The sequence below is a fragment of the Poecile atricapillus genome, chromosome 3 (assembly GCF_030490865.1).
Source record: "Poecile atricapillus isolate bPoeAtr1 chromosome 3, bPoeAtr1.hap1, whole genome shotgun sequence".
In the NCBI taxonomy this organism is placed as follows: domain Eukaryota; kingdom Metazoa; phylum Chordata; class Aves; order Passeriformes; family Paridae; genus Poecile; species Poecile atricapillus.
In genome coordinates, this window is record NC_081251.1 from 115,641,740 (window position 1) to 115,664,264 (window position 22,525).

The window sequence follows — 22,525 nt, forward strand, 5'->3', positions numbered from 1 at the left end:
GTTTGACAGAGACCAAATTTCTGCCTGTTTAATGGAACTGATGAGGTTCTGTTAACTGGGAAATTAAAATTCTGGGTTCAAAGTGCCCTTACGGTGTCCCCACCTCTGACAAAGTCTGACCCAAAGGGATGCTTAATTTAAGTGTGAGAACTAAGACATTCTGTTACTAAATCCAGAAGTCTGTGTGCTACTGGCATAAAAATTAACTTGTTAAAAGGAATTAAACACCAGTGAAATGCACATACTTCATTATTTCTGTAATGTGTGGTAATATCTACTTTGTTTTTCTGCAGGGTCCCAAGTCTGGTGTCTTTGGAAGAGACAAAGCTGTACACTGGTGTTGATTATGGTAAGTACATCCCTGTCCATTCAGGTTTTCTTTCTTTTTTTTTTTTTTTTTTTTAATTTCCATCTTTTATTTTTTGTAAAAACAATGGGTTCTTTTGGAGGCCATAATTTTGATTCTTCTCTTCATAGAAATGGGTCTTTATGACCAACACCAGAGCTCTGTGTACAAAGAGTTTTATTTTCAGCAGTGATACACGAGAGCCGGATCCGCTGCAGGAATCTGGCAGGGGATGGGAGCTCTGTGTGTTCCTCAGTTCCTGTATGCTAAATGAACTGCCTGAACTTAGAAATAAAACTAATTATCAAGGCAGATAAAGGTGGTTGTGTACCTCTAAAACCCAAGCATCTGAGGTGATAAACTGATGAGAGCCGTGTCCTTAGGTATAACAAATGGTTATTTTTATAGTAGTTCATAATGCCTGTTCTGAATAGTCTGCTCTGGCTTTCCACAATAAATTGCTTTTTATGCTGTTGTATGATTAACAGAAAACGTTTTGTTTTCTTTTAGATTTATCCAGGGAGAATTACAGAGAAACAATTGCAAGGGTTACAAGAAAATTGCTGCGTAAGTTTGATCACTCCTGTAACTAAAACCATCTGTGTTATACTTCAGTGTGATTTTATAGATGAGGAAATTATATTGTTTGCCTATAATTCTGAAAGTTAAGGTTTGTAGAAACAACATTATTGCTAATTTTTAAAGCTCTTTTCTTGTCTGATGATACATTTCATTTCTCCCAATTGCAGATTACATTCTTGATAATTCAGAAGATGATACCAAGTCTTTGTTTCTAATAATAAAGGTATGCTTTACATTTGTAAAACTTAAGGCAAGATTACTTTTTTTGCAAAACAATCACTCTTATCTTCTCTTTCTTTCCACAGATTATCAGTGATGTTTTGCAGTTCCAAGGGTCTCACAAGCATGAGTTTGATTCACGATGGAAAAGCTTCAATCTAGTGAAAAAGTCAATGGAGAACAGGGTCAGTGACTTGGCTTTGTGAAGCTTTGGCTCTTGAATTGCAGATTTGACACTGAAATCTAAACCAAAGGATGCCTTTTTTTACAGCTTCAAGGAAAGAAACAACACATCAGAGCCTTGCTGATCGACAGAGTTATGCTGCAGCATGAGGTAATTCTTCCCCTTCAGTCCTCACTAATTTGCTTGAAAAGCTGCTTTGCATAGTTAGCTAAATGTCATCATAACAATATTCCTGCACTGGTGTTTTTATATGCGTGAAATGTAAAAACAATCTGTCCTTTCTTTGTGCTCCCCCTAATTCAGCTGCGAACTCTGACGATGGAAGGCTGTGAATACAAAACTTCCCACCAGGAGATGATCAGGGATCTTTTGTGTTTGTCCACGAGTTCCTATGGGCAGGTGAGGAGCAGCCACTTTGAAACTGAGGTTTATGGGGTGTTTTGCTGGTCTCTTCAAGTGATTCTACATCCTTAATCTGTTGGTCTGGCTGTTTGTTTTTCAAATTATCTTAAAAACACCTCGTTTCTTGCAACATAAAGAATCTTCTGTAACTTTGTAGCTGTTCTCATGTAAATGCCAGAAACAAGAAGTAGATTTTTATAAATGGGCTGGGGTGTTTACAACCTTCCACAAATGATTTTGTTTCTGTGCACAAATACACGATAAAAACTTTGTGCATAAATAACTGAAATGGATGGGGGTGTTATTTTTATCTAATAAATTTTTTGTTTCAGGTCAGAAGTAAAGCTCAGCAAGCATTCTTCACAGCTCTGGGAACCTACAATTTCTGTTGCAGAGATATCATTCCCTTAGTTCTGGAATTCCTGCGTCCCGACCGGCAAGATGTCACTCAGAAGCAATTTAAAGTACTGCCTCACTAATTTGTTTTTTGTGGCTGTCTATTGAAAGTGTTTTTACATGAGAATTTTTAATGGAGGAAGTGGGATTTGCTTGTTTATCAGCATGATTGATGTTTTCATGGCTAATAGGCATGACTGGTGGAAGGAATTATTTGTATTAGATCTATTTTCAAGAGAAATACTGTGTTTAAATATGTTCCCTGTGTGCTCAGGTATTACCAAAATGTGAGTTAGCACCTATTTTTAAGTTATGGAATGGAAATTGAGAAGATGTAGTCAAGGTGAAGCAGTTGTGAATCATCTCCTCTAGCATAATTGAGAAATCAGGCAGCCAATCTGTGGATAAATTAATTGGCAGGGCTTCCAATCTCATTAAATGAGGAGGACTCGGTGCAAAATCTTGAGTAATTTGACAGTGAGGCTGAATGTTTATGGACATTTTAATGATTTGGTAGCTGCAGCTGAGTTTTTATTCTGTGTGGGTGCATGCATATGTCGATATCACGGATGAGCCCAGCTTTAACCTTCCCAAACTCCATCTTCCATTCCACAGGGTGCCTTATATTGTCTCCTTGGGAATCACAGCGGGGTGTGCTTGGCCAATCTGCACGACTGGGATTGTATAGCACAGACGTGGCCAGCAATTGTCTCTTCTGGGCTTAGCAAAGCCATGTCCTTGGAAAAACCATCCATAGTCAGACTCTTTGATGACCTAGCAGAGAAAATCCATCGGCAGTACGAGACCATTGGGCTGGATTTTGCAGTGAGTGATCAGTTCCTTGGTGTTCAGCCTTGTCTGTGTGGACAAGGAAATTCTGTACTCTGCAGAGTTCCAAAGCAGAGACATTAAAAACTTGTAAGTTCAAGTCCCAAATCTTTGCACTGTCCATCAACAGGTTCCAGAGAAATGCATGGAGGTGGCTGTTCTGCTGCAGAAGTCAGGACAGGAAAGTTCAGAGTTCCCAGCTCTGGGATCAGAGGAAATTCAGTTGGGAATTCAGCGACAGAAGGAGAAGAACGCTGAGGCTGTGAGGTGAGTTCAGTTTCTTGAACTGCTCATTAAATATCCTCATCCAAAGCAGCTAAACTGAGAAATCCAGAATATCCAAGGATTGTTGGGCTGCATCTTCTCTGCACTTCTATTTCCTCTTTGCCTCTTCCTTTTCACCTTCACACACTTTTTGTTGAGGAACTTTTTCTGGTTTTCAATGGATCTCTCAGTACCATGTGGTTGATAACTCCCTCTCTTTCTCTCAGGAATTATGAAAATTTGGTCAACATGCTACTGGACTGTGTGGAACAGAGAAATCTGTAAGTCCCCCTTTTTTGTGCAAGAAAGGTTTTTTTTCAGGGTGGATTGGAATTAGTTGCATTGATCAGTATTCAGGAGGACAGTTACCATGGTCTTGGATTTATTTGCACTGGGAGCTTGATTTGTTAATACAAGGCATCATCACATCTTGGAGTTAAGCTTTTTCCTTAATCTGGCCTGTTGCTGAGGTTTTTAATATGTTTTTTTTAATTAAGAAAGCTCTGGTGCTGTCTGTAACACTGACATCAGAATAGATTCTAATTGTTTCCATAATATTTGTGTTAAAAAACTTTTAAAAGAATATCCCTGTAGGTATTTTGCACCACTTATTTTGTATTTTCACACCTTTGTGTTCCCAGAACACCGGTTTCCCAAAATGAGTTAAGCTCATTGATTACAGCAGTGCCATTAATTTATGTATTTACATAATTTTAATACATGTAATAATTTCTGAGTAAAACCAGTACATAAACTTTGGTGTTTACACTCTGCTTTGAATATTTGGGTTTTTTCAGGCCCTGGAAGTTTGAACACATAAGCATTGGCTTCCTGTCCCTGCTCCTGAGGGATGACAGGATCCTGCCCGCCCGTGCCATAAAATTCTTTGTGCAGTGTCTCAACCACGATGCCATTGTGGTTCGGAAGGTGAGCCCAGGAGAAGGATTTCCTCTGGCTCTGCAGCTCTTTGGGCTTTACATCAGGTTCTCACAGGGTTTTTTGGTGGGATAAAGCACAAAAACTGAGGTGGAACTCCGTCCTCCCCCTCCCAGCCACTCACGTGTACAAAACTTCCAATCCAAGAAATGGCAGTCTTGGCAGCGCTGTAGCGTGACATGTGTAAATCTGTAAACTGTGAAGATGTGGGATGGGCTGAGTCCTTGTTTATTTCAGAGTTCTTTTGCAGAATTTCTTTTGCAGATGGCTGCTTTTCCCACCTGCAGTTTGTTATTTGAAGGGAGCCATCGATGTGTTTAGTTTGTTCTGTTGCTGCCTCAGTGAGGTTCAAAACAAACCATCCTTTCCCCACCAAAAAATTATTGAAATGATATTAAATTCAAATTATTAAAACAAAGTTATTATTGTGGGTTTTCTGGCCTATAACATAATTCATTTCCTGTATCCCCTGAAGGAACCATGTTTATTTCCTTATGGGTTGACTCCAGTTTTCACTGGCTTTTTAGGGATGATGAGCCACATCCTTCTGAGGGAAATGTGTGGAATGAATACATTAATACCCATTTTTTACTTTTCTTTAGGTGGCCATCTCAGCTGTGGCTGGGATTCTTAAACAGCTTAAGAGAACACACAAGAAAGTGCCCATCTGCCCTTACGAAATAAGTACGCTTAATTTAATAATATTATTAAAATACATTTATATAATATTATTTTAATAATATTATTTATAATATATGTTATGTATAATATATAATAATATTATTTTAAATAATATTATTAAAATTTATTTAATTCATTAATAATAAAAATAATAAAATAAATAATATTTATTTAATATAAGATATACCTTGCATTTATCGTAAAACGTTTTTAAAAGCTTTTCTGGTTAAATTAAACATAGAATCAAGAGGTTGTTAATGTTCTAAGCAAATAGGTAAATATGATATATAAATAAGATAAATGGTGATTTTTCAGTTTGGGGTTTTTTTTCCCCCAAAAGCCTCGTAATTTGTGAGAACAATTTGTATGTCTCCTTTTTAAATTTTATCTATTTTTATCATGTTTATACATGTTCATTTTGATTTTCCTCTTGGATCAGGTGGGAGCCTGAAGCCTTCCAGCATCCAAGCTGGTGACAGAGCAGACAACCAGTGGCTGCACTACAACAGCCAGAGCCTACCAAAGACCAAGGAAGCCTGGGAATCCTGCTGTTTTGTGGAGAAAACACACTGGGGATATTACACCTGGCCCCAGTGAGTAGCATTAGCCTTGAGGTAGAGTTGGGAGAGTCAGGAGGAAAAGTTCTGTGTGGAAATAAAATCCTGGTTTATTATGGTTTTTAATTTTTCTTATATGCATGTATTTAATTTGATTTAACAACAACAAAAAAAAAGCAATTTATTTTGTCCTTTATGCACCTTGCGTGTTTTACCATTTCTGGGTGGGTTTTGTGTTGGTTGGTTTGAGGCTTTTTTGTTTATTATTTCTTTTTTAGCCATTCTCTCTCTGTGGGCTATAGGCATAAATAGGCATAAATTCCACATGGCTGTTTGTATAGCAAAACCTGTAATAACAAACTTCATTCTGTTGTAAATTTTCTTCTTTAAATTTTGGTCTTTTGGAGTTGAGGATAAGTTTTAGTTAATATTGAGAACACAGAAGACAACAGCATAGAAAGCAGCAACATGTGCTAGTGTATTCTTGTTTTTTATTTTAACTTTCTATTACTTATCTTTTGTTTTTAACGTTCAGGACTATGACAGTTTATGCTCCAGTTGAGCAGCAACCAAAGCTTGGGCGAAGGAGAGATGAGCTGACAGAGGTAAGAGTTGCAAGTTTGTGGGGTTTTTTTATAGTACTTCTCTTTTCTTCTCTCAATATTGTCCACAGATTACTGTGGAGAACCCCACGAGATGTTTGAATTGTATTTTTCTAATTCTTATTGTGTCAGCATACCAGGAGGAGTTATTATTTTAATGTATTGCTGCTTTTCTCTCAGGAATCATGGAATAATTGTATTCATGAGCACTTTCTTTTTCCCTTTCAAATCATGATCAGAGTTGAGAACAAGGTCATTAATGACAGTGGGAAGGACTAATTTTTAGGGGTTGTGATAATTCCTGTGAAATGAAGGGAAAATGGATAACCATGGCATTTCTTTCCTTGAGAATGAAAATGAAACATGGGACTTGTAAAGATTGGGATATCACTGTGGCAAGCAAACACCTCAAAGCTAATCCTTTTTTTTTTCTTCCTGTTACAGGCAGAACAAATTATATATGATCACTTTTCTGATCCCAAGTTTGTTGAGCAGTTAATAAAATTTTTGTCTTTAGAAGACAGAAAGGGAAAGGACAAATTTAATCCTCGCAGATTTTGCCTCTTCAAGGTAAGGAGAGTTCAATCACTAAATTGCTCTCATTTTTTAGACAATTCCCAGAGCATGGAAAAGCCACAGACTGCTGGGCTCATACTGTTGCAAAACCTTGATTTTTAAAGCTGCTCTGGGTAATTCTATTAATCCTCTCTTCTGATTAACTACTTAGGGAAACATATTTAGAGTATTGCAATAGTCTGAAGGACACTGGTGCGTAATGCTCTTAAAAAAAGCAATTTCACTTTCTGCACATTCAAACTCAAGTGTTTCACAATTTTATGATGTTCTTGGGAGGACAGTGTTTTAGATAATTCCTGAAGAGCCTTTCCCCTCTTGTTTTCCAGGGCCTTTTCAGAAACTTTGATGATGCCTTTTTGCCAGTTCTTCAGCCCCACTTGGAGCAACTGGTTGCAGACTCTCATGAGAGCACCCAGAGATGTTTAGCTGAAATCATTGCTGGCCTCATAAGGGGTTCTAAACACTGGACTTTTGAGAAGGTGCTGGAGCAATATTTTCGAGTCATTCTTGGAAGTTAGAGTAATTTTGAATTATTAACCCCATTAGAAGTTGAGGTCTTGATTGCCAAACTTGGAGCATGATTCATTGCTCGGTTTGGTGCCTGTTCTTGCCAGGTGTTAGGAAAACACCCCAGTATTGAAACTGGGAACAGTTTGCTGTTAAGCAGATGGCAAAGCTGATGTGGTTTGTAACTTCCAGTAGAAATAAGTGCTTATGTCCACCTTGGGCTGCTAAATATTTATTTAATTCAGCCCTAGCTGTCCATGCCAAAAATTAATCCTGGGAGAATCAGTACAAAAATAAAGAGGGCATTTTAATCTCTGGGCTGAGTTTGAGATCCGTAAATAGCAAAATCTTGTCTCTTGTGTTTTGCTGGGCAGGTGGAAAAACTTTGGGAGCTTCTGTGTCCATTGCTTCGAACAGCTTTATCCAACATCACAGTGGAAACATACAATGACTGGGGCACCTGCATTGCTACCTCCTGTGTAAGTATCCCAATTTTTGTCTCCTAAAGCTGGATCCACTGTGGAATAACATTCCTGCAGTGAACTGGGAGTTCACCCCCCCAGCAGGGTCAGTGGTGATAGGTCACTAATAACTTGGGTCAATAATTCTTACCCATCACTCAGCAGAACTCAGTGTAGTTTGTCAGCCAAAACCCCAATTAGCAAAATTTAGGCATGGTTATTCAGATATCTCAGAAATTAAGCTAAATTCCTTCTGTTCTGATTGTATTTACCAATTAATTAAAACTGTGTGTAGTTTTATTGGGTTTTTTTTCTATTGAGGTTCATTGTGAAAACATACCGAACATTGTCCTTATTTAATAAATAAACCCAAGGGATGCAAAAAAAAATAAATCTCTGTCAAAACTTTCCTTGCTTATACTTTATTTTATACATTATTTACATTTTAAACCTCCCTCATTTACTTTACATATCTGTTCCCTGTTCTTTTCCAGGAGAGCAGAGATCCTAGGAAACTGCACTGGTTGTTTGAATTGCTGTTGGAATCTCCACTGAGTGGTGAAGGAGGATCATTTGTAGATGCCTGGTAAAATCAATTTGAACTGGTTTCTTGTGGTTGGATAGAGTAGGAAATACAGCCTGGATAAGCAGTATTGAGAGGATTCTGTACCTGGTAGGGGAGGGCAACAAATGCTTTCCAGTTAGCTTTCCCCACCCAGTGGCAGGTTCTTCATGGTAATTTTTTTTAGTATAACTACAGGATGGGAAGGTTTGGGGCTGGCAGAGCAGCAGTACTGTTGTTTCTCTGGGTAATTTTTACCCATCTTTGCTCATTGAAGGGCACTGATGCACTGACACACTTGTGCACATTCCCAAAGTCTGGAGGGGACTGGGGAAGGAGGAATGTTCTGTATGACTAAAAATGAGTTGTTCTGATTCCCAGCCGGCTTTATGTGCTGCAAGGGGGCCTTGCCCAGCAGGAGTGGAGAGTGCCAGAGCTGCTGCACAGGCTGCTCAAGTACCTGGAGCCCAAACTCACCCAGGTCTACAAGAACGTCCGAGAGAGAATAGGAAGGTCAGTGTTGTCTGCTGCAGTTCTTGTTGGGTTTTAACTCTTCATTTTATTTGGGTAGTTAGGTAGCTTGATAATTAACCTGAAAAGTATTAATGCTTGTAACAAAAATCAGATAAATAATTAACAGATTTGCTTCAGAAATTCCAGAGGACTTCTCTATATTTGTCTTTTCTTCATAGAATGTTTTGGATTGGGGGGGACCTTAAAGCTCATCCAGTCCCAGCACTTGCCATGGACAGGGGCACCTCCCCCTATCCCAGGCTGCTCCAAGCCCCATCCAGCCTGGCCTTGGGCACTGCCAGGGATCCAGGGGCAGCCCCAGCTGCTCTGAGCACCCTGTGCCAGGGCCTCACCAATTTATTGTCAGTTTATGTTTGACATCTCTGAAGCTCTTAGAAGAGACATTTGGTTTTAAATAGCTTTGAATTGAAGATGAGAGGAAATTTTCTCTAAGTATTAACCCTCAGGGGTCACCCAATCGATCTTGGATCATTTGGAGTTCACAGGTCACTGTTCTCTGGACAAGAGTTGTGCTCACTGTGTCTTCCTGCTGGCTTTGTTTGTTTTCTTAGTGTGTTGACCTACATATTCATGATAGATGTTTCCTTGCCAAACACTGCTGCAACTAAATCTCCTCGTGTCCATGAATTTACTACCCGGATACTTGAAAACCTCAAGCCCCTCATGGAAGCAGATGAAGAAATCCAGAATCATGTTATGGAAGAGAACGGAGTCGGCGAGCAAGACGAGCGAACTCAGGGCATTAAACTCTTGAAAACAAGTGAGTTAAGGAGGTCAAGGAAAGGGGGTTATTCTACCATGTGATGATTGAGGTCTGCAAATTGTGTAGCAGAATTGTTGATATTTTTCTTCTTAATCAGTGATTGTTTCTCTTTATTCAAACAGTTTTGAAGTGGTTGATGGCGAGTGCAGGGCGATCTTTCTCTACAGCTGTCACAGAGCAACTCCAGCTGTTACCTTTGTTTTTCAAGGTACATCCTTTAATTCTCCTTTATTGGTTATGTTTGATTAAAAAAGGATTGTATGAATAAACTGACACTATGTTATTTATATATATTTATAATATTCCAAGGCCAGCTTGCATGTGGCATTGAACAATCGGCCTGTGGCAGGGCAGGGGAACTGGATCACCTTTCAGGTCCCTTCCAACCCAAACCATTCCATGATTCCCTAAGGCACCTGGAGTTACTTTCTTTTGTTTCCTGACTACACAATTCTTTCTAAGCTGCTCCTGTTGTTCCTCTGATTCTTGTGTTCTTTGAAGCTGTGTCATCCAGTCTTACCTCCCTGAAATAATCCATACTTGTATGCCCAAAGTGCCCAAACATCAATAAATTACCCAACAGTAATCTATGTGACCATAAAATAAAGGTTTATTAAAGTGAAGGTGACCTTGGCAAAGCTTTGTCTCAGTTTTGGACCTGGATCTAAAATATGAAATTAATTGGGTTTGATACCAAGAGAATGGCAGTGGGGAACTAAAACCTCACCAGGATGTCTTGATTATTTACTGAGAATATTTAATGTCATATTGATTGTTTTTCCCAGCTAACCTAATCTTTCAGCATTATATTGAATGTGTTTTTCCCAGACAGCTGTCCTTTCATGAGATTACCCTTCTTTCGAGGATTTTGCTGTCACCAGTGCCTATTTATTAACAGGGCTTTCTTCCCTCCCTGCTCTTATTTAGATTGCACCCGTGGAGAATGACAACAGCTATGATGAGCTCAAAAGAGATGCTAAGATGTGTTTGTCCTTGATGTCTCAGGGTTTGCTCTATCCTCAGCAAGTGCCTTTGGTACTTCAGGTGCTAAAACAAGTGAGTGTGGTCTAAACAGCTTAAAGCTTCTTCTCATCTCATGCATCCTCTGCCTTTTATTTAAGAGTATACAATACTTACAATCCTAAGCAAATCAAATGCCGGTTTAGATCTGAAAGACTTCATTTAAAAGTGTTCTGAAACAGTTGTTGAACACTTGTTTAACATTTAAGCCAGTTGATTTTGATAAAAAGTTGAACAGCACTTTGATGTATTAACATCTGGTTCGATCGTGGATCACTGTAAATTTCCTCCTGAGCATAACAATTCAAAATCCAGTTTCAGAATGAGTCTTAGGCTAAAGAACTGCACTTGAATCTGATTTTTTTAGGGTTTTACAATATATTTCTGTTTAACAATCTACTTTTTAAGTGAAGCCTGTGAAAATTATTACCTAAATAATAACTGCCTACTTTGGAGTTAAAAGGTGCATGAAACAAAATTACTTGAATAAAACAAGAACTGACCCCAGCAGCTTTTTTTCTTAAATATTGTTCAGTTTCCATCAGGGGCCTGCTTGCTTTGACATTTTTCATGCCTTCTCACCCTGATTTATTCACTGCAGACAGCAAGAAGCAATTCTTGGCATGCCCGATACACCATCTTAACCTACCTCCAAACCATGGTGTTCTACAATCTCTTCATCTTCCTCAACAACAGTGAGGCAGTCAATGACATCAGGTGGCTGGTGATAAAACTCCTGGAAGATGAACAGCTTGAGGCAAGTGGTCCCTTCTCTGCACTGCTTTCACACCACTGGTTCTTGCCTTTGTCAAGTTTTATGGAAGAGCTGACATGTAAATTGATTCAGGAGGTATTTCTAGCTCAGCGTTCTTCCTGCTTTGAAAATGAGCTTTATAGGATTCAGTTTTTTCATATTCATGCTAGGAAGACAATTGATAATAAAATATTCCATTAGTGATTTTTTTAAAGTCCCATTGCTTCTTCTTTTGCACAGCATGGTGCATTGCTTGGAGCTTGGTTTCAGTACATGAAATAGGGTTATTATTAATTCCACTATAAATGTGCATTGGTAGAAAATTCAACATCCAATGTCAAATCCCTTCATGTGTAAAATGTGTGTAAAACCACTATTTATTACTCTATAATCTGCCTCACATCTAATCATATCATATTAATTACAAAAATACTCTTTATATTTCTGTCAAGAGCTACCTAGAACTGAGGGGCTTGCTTTAAATTGTGTGAATTTAAGTCATGTTTAAGCAAAGTGAAGAATCTTTAGTGATAACCTTCTGCCTGGCCCATCTCCCCTGCACCATCATTTGTGCAGTTGGCAAATATCAATGAAATCCTACTTTTGGATGGTTGTTTTTTTCCTTCTAGAAGAAAGATTCTGCATCACCTTGCCATCCTACAGAAGTTGTTTGTCAGAACACTCACCTCATAATCTCACACCATTTTGAAAAATACCTTTTATTCACTTGAATGCAATTTATCCAGTTACTTTAAATGTACCAAATTATCCCTCTGCACCACAGAGGTGCAAATCCAAAAAGCCTACCTGTGTTCATAACCACTCTAGATCACGCTGTTGCCATGGAAGCTTTCACTTTTCTCTGAAAAGTAATCTTGTTCTTTCTTGGTAATAACTGACAAGATGCAGTACCCTGCTGAGTAATTCTTATGTAGCTTTTGGATGTTGGATTTTTAAGATGAGAATCATTAGCTTTGACTAGGATTTAGTGTCTTTGCTCTGTAGAATTGAGGTTTTGGTTCTTGGATTTTAAGGTACTTTTATTTTCTTTCCTTATTTTGATCCAAAGGGCCAGACCTGATGATGAATGTTTTAATGAGCACAGCGCTCATGTATTGATGAGCATTTTTCATATTGCACTGTAGTTTTACAGGAATGAGAGTATTTTCTCTCTGTTTAAGTAACTCCTTGTAACTTCCACAGTTGGGTTTGGCTGCTGCTGCTGGGTGGTTTTGTTGTGATATTGTTGCACTTCTGTAGACCGTGATCAGTCCCTTCTGACCAAAAAAAAGCCCAAACCCCATAGGTGATGGGGAGATTCCTCTCGTTTTTTGTATTCTGTATTTCATCATGAGTGTGATCACTTATAAATTAAGTAGTGCCAGAGGTGGTGAGTGATCAGCTGCTTCGTAAATGATTTGAAAGGCTTTGCTTCCAGGTGCTCCTCGCAGCAAAGTGTTCCTTCTAGCTCGGGGATTAATTTAGAAATTAAAGTGGTTGTAATACAGAGAGTAGGGATGTAAATGAGCCCATCTCTCCTGGGAGCTCGCTCACTTCCCAGCCGAGCTGCTTTGTGTCTGGCTCTTGTATTAGCACATCGTGTCTCATTTAATAGCTCAGCTCTTCAGGGACTCACAAACTGATAAACAACACTGCCAGCCTCTCACCTCATCCTTCTTCACTATCAGCAAAGTAGATCACGTTCGAATAGTACCTTGTAGAAATTTAAATGGAATGGGCCGGAGTCTCAAGAGCTTATTTGAACTTCCTCTGTTTAATTATTGTAGCTCTTGCAGCTGTACTTATGGCTTTGTGAGGCTCAGAACATCGTGTTTAAGGATGTGATTTATTATTATAATCTGCTGCATTGGATTCAGAGCACTGGGAGGTGTTTGTGCTCCGCAGAGACAAATGTTCTGTTTGCAGTTACCTGTGACAGAATGTACCTACCAAAACTCTGGTGGCAGCATCTCATCCAGTTTATTTGGTTTGCAAGTTTGTAAATGTTGGGAGGCTTTTGTCAGAATGTAATTATGGAAAGTGGGAGTGAGTTTTGGAGGGACTCCCAATTTAAATACAGTTTTACACGTCAATAACTTCCTGGTTTTGGGAGATTTGAGGAGATGAGAGAAATCAGTAATAGTGATGGGTTAGTCACTTGTTTTTAAAAGCAAGGATGAGTTGTCTCTACTAGGAATTCACTAACAAGATGCTGTGGCTGATTTAAAAGCAGTGGGAAAGGAGATTTGTATTTTGAAGGGCTTGGCAATTAGATGAAAGCTAAGTTTAGTCTTGTTCTTTAGGGTTGCAGTGTTACTCTTAAGAAGAATATTTTTCCAACCTGGATTTCTGGTTTTATTCATGTAGTGCAGAGATCTGGTACTTGAGACGGAAGGAAGGAAGTCTGTCATGCTGGAGCATTACAGAACTGAGTTGTTGATCATAAAGTCTGTTTTGTTGCTTATTAATCCAGCATCTGTTCTGTCTTTCAAAGAATTCTTGTGCTATGGGTAGAACAGAATCAGCTGAGCCTCTGGAACATTCCTCCTGCCTTTTCTTGGAAAAGCTTTTCTGCTTTTGTTACAGGAAAAACTAAATGCTTTTGAATAAAGGCCACTTTAAAACTGATGTCAATACAGAGCCTGTTAGGAATTTTGTGAAGCAGGTTATTTGGTCTTGGTTAACATTTGTTTTCAAACTTTCTAAAGCTTCTCTATTGACAATGGAGTTAAATTACATTATTTGCTTGAGTAGGAAGTCACTTTATGGCAAGTTTAGTGACAGCAGTTCTGTATTACAGTAAAGCATGTTTTATTAAAGAGCCATCTAATAAACTACTGACAGCAGGATAATAATTTAAAGGCTTTTGCTGTGTAAGATTTGCTCACTTGGGTTAGTTGGGTGTGCTTAAGAGGGCAGTAATGGCATAAATAAATCAATAGTGTTCTGTCCTACCTTTGCCTAGGTGAGGGAGATGGCTGCCACCACGCTCAGCGGGCTCCTGCAGTGCAACTTCCTCACCATGGACGGGCCCATGCAGACTCACTTCGAGCAGCTCTGCAAAATGAGGCTCCCCAAGAAAAGGAAGAGGGACCTGACCTCAGTGGGGGACACAATTCCTTCAGGGGGTAAGAAAGCAGATCAGGAAGAAATCAGTCTTTTGGGTAACAAAGGCTGCCATAGAATTTAATTTGCAACATAAATGGTAAGAATACACAGCAAAGACAAATATTTTTATTATGTATTCCTGTGTTAAATTAATTTCTTACTCTTTTAGAATTAACATTAAAGAGGGTTTTCCAGTTTTCAGTTCACAGAACTAAGGATGTAGATGATGAGGGATAGCAAGTTCCTCAATAAATAAAGTCACTTGGCTGACACCACATAGTTCCACTCTTTGCCCACCTTACCTTCCATTTGTTAGCAGTATGGATTTTTTATTCTAAAAAAACAACAAACACAACCAACCAAAAAATAAACCAGAACAAAAAAACCCATAATTAACTTAATTCCCTGACTTGGAACTTTGGCTTCTGCCTAGGCATTTAATACTTCTGAGTCACAGTCATTTGACCCAGAAGTTTGGCTTTCCATATTGTCCAGCAGTTCTGGGATTTGAGAAAACACTCTGAATGCAGAAAGAGGGAACATGGAGATATTATTCATGAGTTTCTTTGAGAGAGGGAAGCTCATTTGAAATGTTTATAAAGCGTCCAGCAGTTGCAGATTGATTCCTGCTGGAGGAAGATGCAAAAAACTAAAGACAAGGGAATGAATCTGGGATTCTGAGTAAGGAAGCAGTGCCAGGGAGCTTGTTTTTAACTGAGGTGTGTTGATGGCTTGTTTTTGCAGAGCTGGTGAAGCGCCACGCCGGCGTGCTGGGGCTCAGCGCCTGCATCCTGTCCAGTCCCTACGATGTGCCCACCTGGATGCCACAGCTCCTCATGGATCTCAGTGCCCACCTCAATGATCCCCAGCCTATTGAGGTAAAAATACAGCAGTTCTCCATTCAACAGAACACAGCTGAATACCTGTGACTCATGCTTACTTCTCTTTTCCTAGAAAAGCACAGGAACCTATTAAGGAATTTAATTTCTGCTGCTTTTTACTAAATTACTCTGAATAGCTTTAAAGCATAACCTGCTTTTAAGTATTTTTTGTGGTAGAGCTGTCTTTGCTTTCATATTTAAAGCATTAAATTGAAAGCTGCAAGAACTGTATTTATAATGAGGAAGTGGGTTTTTTTCATTAAAGATGTCCCTTTTGTGCATGCCATTCTAGGAAACATCAATCTGAACCAAAACATCAGTTCTGGAATTTTTAAAATGAAGTGTTATGAGCTGCCATAGAAATAAGCTTTTAAAGAAATAGTTGCCTTTAACCCTTATTGTTTTCTCTTGTCTGTTTGGTTTCGTTGACTGTGGCTGTTTTAGCCAGAGGAGTGAGATGAAGAATTCCTTTGATGTTTTCAGACTTAAAACACCCTTTTGAAACAGCCAGGGAAAAGGCAGTGGGGAAAAGCACTTGGCTTTTATTTTGTAAGAATCTCTAAATGTTTCCCAGCTCAAAATTGTAGGTCCAGGAATCCTTTTTATAAGAATGTTGGAGACATGACCCTTGTCAAAAGACTAACCAGAACTGTGAAAATTAAAATCCTGGGCTGAATTCCCCAGAGCCCTCCTATCTCTTGGGTATGCCCCAACCCTTGGTGGTACTGAGCAGTTGTGTTTGTTGTGTCCAATGTTGGTTTTGGTGTGGAGCTGGGGTCCCTGACTGACAGAGCTCCATCCCAATTGTGCTGGCAGATGACTGTGAAGAAAACGCTGTCCAATTTCCGGAGGACCCACCACGACAACTGGCAGGAGCACAAGCAGCAGTTCACAGATGACCAGCTCCTGGTGCTCACTGACCTCCTGGTTTCACCCTGTTATTATGCATAGGTGGGTCAGCTGATGGGTTTTTCCATAAGCTTCACTCTTAGGGATTCTACTCCAGAGTCAGGAAGAATCCTTTATTAACCACAGGGGAAATGCTGCAGCCAAATGTCTGACCTTTGCCTCCTCCAGTGGTTTTATTTTGGTTAAATATTTTAAATATTGTCCCTCTTTCTGTGCATCCCCGTGCTTTGCTAAGACATTTACACTTCTTTTCTTGAATATTGATGTTCCTTTTCTCCATTTTCTGCCAGTTGGCTGCCTTTTAAATGCCTGGCAGTGCCCCTAAAGTGCTGCTTTGTACTTCTGATGCCTCTCAGGACTTTACACCACCCAGTCCAGGCTGTGACCTACATCTCAGGATGGGGAATGGCTGCTACCACCTGGTTTCCTCTTCCAAACTCTGGCTTTGCTGCCGGGGCTCTTCACACAGGCATGTCCCCAAAGAGTGAATCCATTCCTGGGGTTTCTCTTTGTTACACTACGAGATTCCCATCTCTATTGTAATGTGATGTTTCGTGACAGTATTCCAAGAGAAGCTTTAATTTATCTTTTCATATAAACAAGAGCATGGGGTGATATTTGTGTTTTGAACTCTTTCTTCTTTCTTTTCAGGTTTCTCCCGGGGAAAATGAGGATGTAGGAATTTTTCTGCGAAATAAAGGAAACTCGAAAGAAATAGATCATGTAGAGAACTTTGTGCTGGAAATCCTGATGCCTAATCAAAACCACTTTTAAATACAAACCTAGAGACCTGGTTCTATTCAAAAGAATTTCACCTCCCCAGGGAGCAGCTGGGGGAGTCCCAAGGCTGCGCCTGCAGGGCCTGATCGTGAGTCCAGGGCAAGACCCTTCTCCTTGGCCTGCATCACACATCAGTCTTGTTTCTGCTTCCTTGCACACAGTGACCTACACTGCACATCCCTCACCCCCCTCTTCTGCCCCCTGTTCCCACCATTAAGGATATGCAGAACCAGAGAGTGCCGCAAACCGGAATTTTCTCAGTGGAGCTCTCCAATTCTGCCGATGCAGCTCCTCCCCCAGTCCCTACACCACAACCCCGGGAGCCTTCCTTCCTCAGAGTTTTATTTTTCACTACTGGGATTTGAGTACCATCCAGTCCACCTCAGGGCAGCATTGCCTTTTTGTATTCTCTCCCTTGTGCAAATGTAAATAGCTGAGCTCTGTGCAGTGCAGGGGTGGCAGCATGGGCAGCTCCTGCTGCCTGGCCAGGGCTTTGGGGTGTCTTGACCACATGTGGAATAAAAAAATAAATCTATGATTCTCTGCATATTTTTAAGGAGGAAATGGGTGTTTCCATGTAATTAGAATGCACAGATAGGAAATGATGGACTGTTAGTGGTGGTTGAATTCACGGAATGAAATGTATGCACAGTGTGGAAAGGCAGTTTGTAACAGTGTATTCTCCTAAAGATTGAGCAAGCATATCTCGTTTGAAGATTGTGGAAGCTCTGTGTTTTTTTTGCCTGCAGCTTTGTTAAGAGACTGGTATCAATTGGCTGTTTAACAAGCTGTTTAATATGTGTTACATAGTTGTAAAAGACTGTATAAATTGTAGAGGCATTGCATTGACAAAACATTGTACAGTTTGCAACCTTTTACATAACACCATTGTGAGATTAATTTGTAAAGATTCATACTTAGATGTTAATACAGTAGTGGTTCTGGCTTTTGTATCAAAACAAATGCCATTCTTAGTTTTTTAAATTATTTTCTTTAACAGAATATCTCTTTTGTGTCTGAGAGGGTTTGTTTTGCTTTTCCTGTATCTCATGACTGCGTCTCATTCAGATTTTACTGCAACACGTGTGGCCATTTCTCCATGCTGACATCACATATTCTGGTGTGATCCATTCAGAGAACGTGAGGTACATGGAAATAACTCATAAACTGCTGTGTGTTTCATCTTTCATGCAAAACCCCCCAGGAGCACTGAGACCTTTGTGTGGCTCATCCCAAACTTCCAAGCACAGCAGTGCTCCTGGGGCAGTATTTAAGGAGTGTCAGCACACGGATGTAACCACTGTATAGCGTAGTGCCAAAATTATGATTTCAATTGTGTACGTAGTTTAAGACCCAATAAATGGACTGTTTGTAACTACTGCATCTTCCTGTATTTCTAAAAAGGAAATGTGTTGGTTTGAGACCGTAACTTCAGGTTTTTACAGTGATTTTGAGCTTTTGGATGAGGCCTGTGTTTGTCCTGGGATTTGGTAATGAGTTAAGGCAACATTAAGGATTAATTAAAGATCCTGTTCTAATGTCTAGGAAGTCAGCTTTTACATTTATGGAGAAATATCTTGTGCCGGGAAAACACTTGTTAACTTCTGAGAACTGGAGAAACTGGTTTTTGTTGGACAGGGTTTTGCTGATAGAATTAAATCTTCACAAGTGATGGAAAGCCTTTGCTGCAGAGGATCATCTCTAAAGGATGCTTGGCTGATGAAGTGTTGGAGCAGATATTGCATGTGCTGCTCTGCTGCTTTGTGCTGTACTTGGGAATCTCTTTCCTTAGTCAGGGTGTAGCTGGAATTGGTTGAGGATTCAGTGCATTGTAGGGAATCAAGCTCTGGTCAGGAGTGGTATTAATTCCCAACACCTTATAAATCCACAGTAAATTGCTTTATCCAAACAGATCCCCCAGTAAATACAGCACAATATTCAAAACACATTTCTATAGGATAAAAGACACCTGTGAGTTGAGTGCTGGTTGAGTTTTGGTGAGGGAAGGGTTGTTAGTCTCTTGTCCTGAAAATGCAGGAATAATTTTTTACCACCAGATACCTCAACTCCATTACTGGATTTATCCTCTAACTTTCCCCAAGCAACACCCACATCTTGAATTCTGAACTTCCATCACTGATGTCTTATACTGTCTCTTCCCTGAAGCTTTCAAGATAAACCAACTGCAGTACCTCAGTCTGGAGAGGGAGAGATTTCTAGCATGAGAAGAGAATTTTTCCCCTTGGAACAGGAAAGGAAATGGAAAAATATCTTGAGGATAGTTTGATAGCCTCAACATCCTTAATGACCACCTGTCAGACTGCACAGACAACCTGTGACCATCATGGGGAAGCACCAAAGGAAGGCAGAAATGTAAGGCAAAATTTGGGATGTCTGGGAAGTATTTTGGTTTGTTGAGGTTGGGCTTTTTTTGTTGGGTTTTTTTGGGGTTTGATTTGGGTTTTAAGCACTCAAGTTGCCAGATACACTGGTCAGTGACTCTTGCTAGACCATTAAGTGGTGTGATCTCCCACATTTCCATCATCAGGTGGGTATATTTAATGCCTATCTTGACATGTAAGAAAATTACCAAGCAGTCAAATTAGACTTTTAACCTCTGCTTTTGGGTTGTGCCACAGTCTCAGCATTGGTGGATTGTGCTGCTAACAAGTTTGTTAGTTTTGGGGTTTTAATTAAAGAGGCAAAGGGATGAAGTTCCTTATTTGTGGCATATTATGACTGTATTCCTGTTATGTCCAGGTATCTCCCTTTCCCCCTTCTTTCCCAGGCTGCTGGGACTGCTGTGCTGGGTACACTGGATGATGTGATGATGTCTCCTGTCAGTTTTTCACAGTTAGGCATCCCCAGCATCCCACACCCTGCTCAGTCTCACACTTCCTTCCACAGCTTCAGGCTTCCTGGAATCTTGCAACACAGCCTCCAGCTCCCTTTTCCCCAGCACTCTGGAAAACACAGTAATCTGGTAAAATGCAAGGGGGAAAATAAAGCCCAGTGGCAGTAGAAGGGTTTGCTGTCCACTGACCTGGGACGATTTTAACTCTAACCCTGCTGTGAGTTACTAGCTGATGTGTTTTGCATCCTCATAGCATCCTGCAGTACCTGGAAGGCATCTTCTGGGGATTTCTAATAAAAGGAGGGAAATTTGACCTCAGCCTGCTCTAGACTTCCCAGCTGCCAGCAGGCAGAGGAATCCCTGCTCCAAGGAAGGGGTTCCAGGTGGTTAATCCAAGACAAAGTCCTCAGGGCACTGGTGCCATGGTAGTTACAGCCTGGTTTAATGTCAAACTCTGTGGAATATGTAGAATATTGCTGAGCAGATTTTGCTGCTGCAGATGGAGCTGGACACAAGCTTCCCTTGGAGAATACGAGATGCCATCATTTCTGATTGGCTTCTTAGGAAAGCCAGCAAGAAACCAAATAAATCTGTTCTAGCAATAAGTGCAGTCAGATTACAGTAAGTCCAGGTAGAAGCCCAGCTGAGCTGACCTTGAAAGTATTCTTTTGAAAGCTTTTCACTGCTGCTCTTATTTATTCTGTCCTCACTTTTATTTCTATTTTTTTTTCTGGGTTAATTTCCCCTTTTATTATTCCAGCTGCTTTCCCCTAGAACTCTTTTGTTAAAATCATAAGATACAAATCTTAGGCTGAGATGAGAGCAGATTCCAACAATTAAAAGTAATTTCCAGTAAATATCTGCAAAAGAACACTTGTCAGAAATGCCTTGGGAACATTGTTTCTCCTTATGCAGTAGGAATCCAAGACTGAAAAATGAGAAGCTTGATGGGTCTAGAGAGTACTGGATTTTTAAGGAAAGGCTTGAGTGCTGCAAAGAGTAAATGCCCTTGTACCTTGTGCAAGCTAAGTTTTGCTCTTGTGATTCCTACCTTGCAAAACACACTTTCTTCCACTGCTTTTCTCCTCCACCCAAACTTTGGCAAATCTTTTAAAACCTAAAAAGTCCTTTTTAAAAGGGACACTGGTGACAAATTTGCTGTGCCAAAGGGGCTGGGCAGGACTTTGTGCTCCCATGGAGATCCTTTTTGCCTCAGCTCATTCCCTTGAGAACAATCCCTTCTCGTTTTCTGCTGGAATGTTTAAGTCTTTCAGGCTTGAACCAGCTACACTTTCCCCTCCATTTCAAACCACAGTTAATAACTGTAGAGGGGTAAAACAACCAAACTGCATTAGGCTAACACCTTGTTACTCTTGTTGAATCCCATAATTCAGTGTCCTCTGATGTTTTTAAATGAGAAAATTCAAGGAGGGAGATCCCAGTTTGTCAATGAAAAAGCAGCTCTTACTCAGGAGGGCCAAGATTCACTCACAGATTTCAAATTAACCATGACTGGAGAACAAAAATACAAGTAAGGAAAAATATGAGACAGCCAAACTGAGAGAGGACATGATTTAAAGTCACAGGAAACCATGTTTTGGGTTTTGAACCTTCCCCCTCATGTACACAACCAGTTTTAGGATAAAACCGAGGCAAAATGCACCTGCCCATGTTGTAAAGCACTTCTGCAGCTAACTGCTGGCATTTCCCCCCAGAAAAATCCATTCCCATTGCCCCTGGGAGTGTGTTTAGCAGGGCAAGGCTCACAGGCCAGGCTGCTGTCACCTGCCAGAGGGTTATAAAAACATTGCTCTGGGGTTTAGAAAGGAATATTGAGAAATGAACAGGCACTGGGAAGCTTTCAGGTATCAAACTTGCACACTTGTGGCTATCTGGATGGTTCTACAAACCACCTGGGGTAGGGGTTGGTTATTAAAACAATAGATTAATGTATATATAATGATTTTAAGACAAGTGCATGCATAAGTCAGAAATACTGGCTCTCCTGTGTTTTCATAGGGCTTTTGTGCCTTGCTTGGCTGGATTTTGGTCTCTTCCACCTGGATTTCCAGTGCTGTGGAGGCCCCTCAGCTGTGTCTGCCTTAGAGAACGTGCACTGAGCATTTCCTCACCCTCACATCCCTGTAAGTACTTCAAAACCATCCCTTTAATGCTCAGCTCTCCATCACTACAATGTTTGTGATAGCAGTTGGCAGCTAACAGATAAATGATGCTGATTCTTTTCCCTCCTGTTGGGAACACAGAAGATGCTTGGCCTTAGATCCTGTGCTTCTGAGCGAATACAAAGGGCAGCCTGGCCCCACTGAGCTGGCTCAGGAAGGTGATGCACAAGTGCAAGCAGGGCAAGAGCAGCATGCAGAACTTTGATGTTGATGCTGAACAGGTTTTGGGTTGAGGCAGGTGTTTTGTTGGTACACAGATCCTCTGCTCTGGGGGGACCTTACCTGGAACACTGCATCCAGCTCTGGGCCCCTGTTACAGGAGGGAACTGTTAGAGCGAGTCCAGAGGAGCCACCAAGCTGATCAGAGGGATGGAGCAGCTCTGCTGTGAGGAAAGGCTGAGAGAATTTGGATTGTTCAGCCTGGAAAAGAGAAGCTTCAGGCTGACGTAACTGCAGCCTTCCAGTACCTGAAGGTAACTTAAAGGAATGATGAGGCAAGGCTATTTACAAGGGCATGTGACAGGACCAGAGAAAACGGGTTCAAACTGAAAGAGAGTTGGTTCAGATTGGGTATTAGAAAGAAATTCTTTCCTGTGAGGTTGGTGAGGCCCTGCTCAGGGAAGCTGTGGCTACCTT

The 22,525-nt window shown here is 40.4% G+C and overlaps 1 protein-coding gene across 2 annotated transcripts in view; it reads left to right on the forward strand.

Annotated features, from left to right (window-relative positions):
• PSME4 (proteasome activator subunit 4) overlaps nt 1-18,235 on the forward strand; it is a 43,823-nt gene extending 25,588 nt beyond the window's left edge. For both annotated transcript variants that reach the window (XM_058834508.1, XM_058834509.1), the window contains 27 exons: nt 294-349; nt 857-913; nt 1,096-1,151; nt 1,234-1,332; nt 1,419-1,481; nt 1,635-1,730; nt 2,066-2,197; nt 2,745-2,954; nt 3,088-3,224; nt 3,449-3,502; nt 4,019-4,148; nt 4,760-4,841; nt 5,278-5,431; nt 5,931-6,000; nt 6,442-6,567; nt 6,900-7,052; nt 7,455-7,559; nt 8,036-8,127; nt 8,485-8,616; nt 9,189-9,397; nt 9,523-9,608; nt 10,328-10,456; nt 11,022-11,177; nt 14,140-14,302; nt 15,027-15,160; nt 15,980-16,114; nt 16,724-18,235. In XM_058834508.1, coding sequence (XP_058690491.1) covers nt 294-349; nt 857-913; nt 1,096-1,151; nt 1,234-1,332; nt 1,419-1,481; nt 1,635-1,730; nt 2,066-2,197; nt 2,745-2,954; nt 3,088-3,224; nt 3,449-3,502; nt 4,019-4,148; nt 4,760-4,841; nt 5,278-5,431; nt 5,931-6,000; nt 6,442-6,567; nt 6,900-7,052; nt 7,455-7,559; nt 8,036-8,127; nt 8,485-8,616; nt 9,189-9,397; nt 9,523-9,608; nt 10,328-10,456; nt 11,022-11,177; nt 14,140-14,302; nt 15,027-15,160; nt 15,980-16,114 — 3,016 coding nt within the window. In that variant the 3' untranslated portion in view covers nt 16,724-18,235. The remainder of the gene's footprint in view (nt 1-293; nt 350-856; nt 914-1,095; nt 1,152-1,233; nt 1,333-1,418; nt 1,482-1,634; nt 1,731-2,065; nt 2,198-2,744; nt 2,955-3,087; nt 3,225-3,448; nt 3,503-4,018; nt 4,149-4,759; nt 4,842-5,277; nt 5,432-5,930; nt 6,001-6,441; nt 6,568-6,899; nt 7,053-7,454; nt 7,560-8,035; nt 8,128-8,484; nt 8,617-9,188; nt 9,398-9,522; nt 9,609-10,327; nt 10,457-11,021; nt 11,178-14,139; nt 14,303-15,026; nt 15,161-15,979; nt 16,115-16,723) is intronic.
• The last annotated feature ends 4,290 nt before the right edge of the window (nt 18,236-22,525 follow it).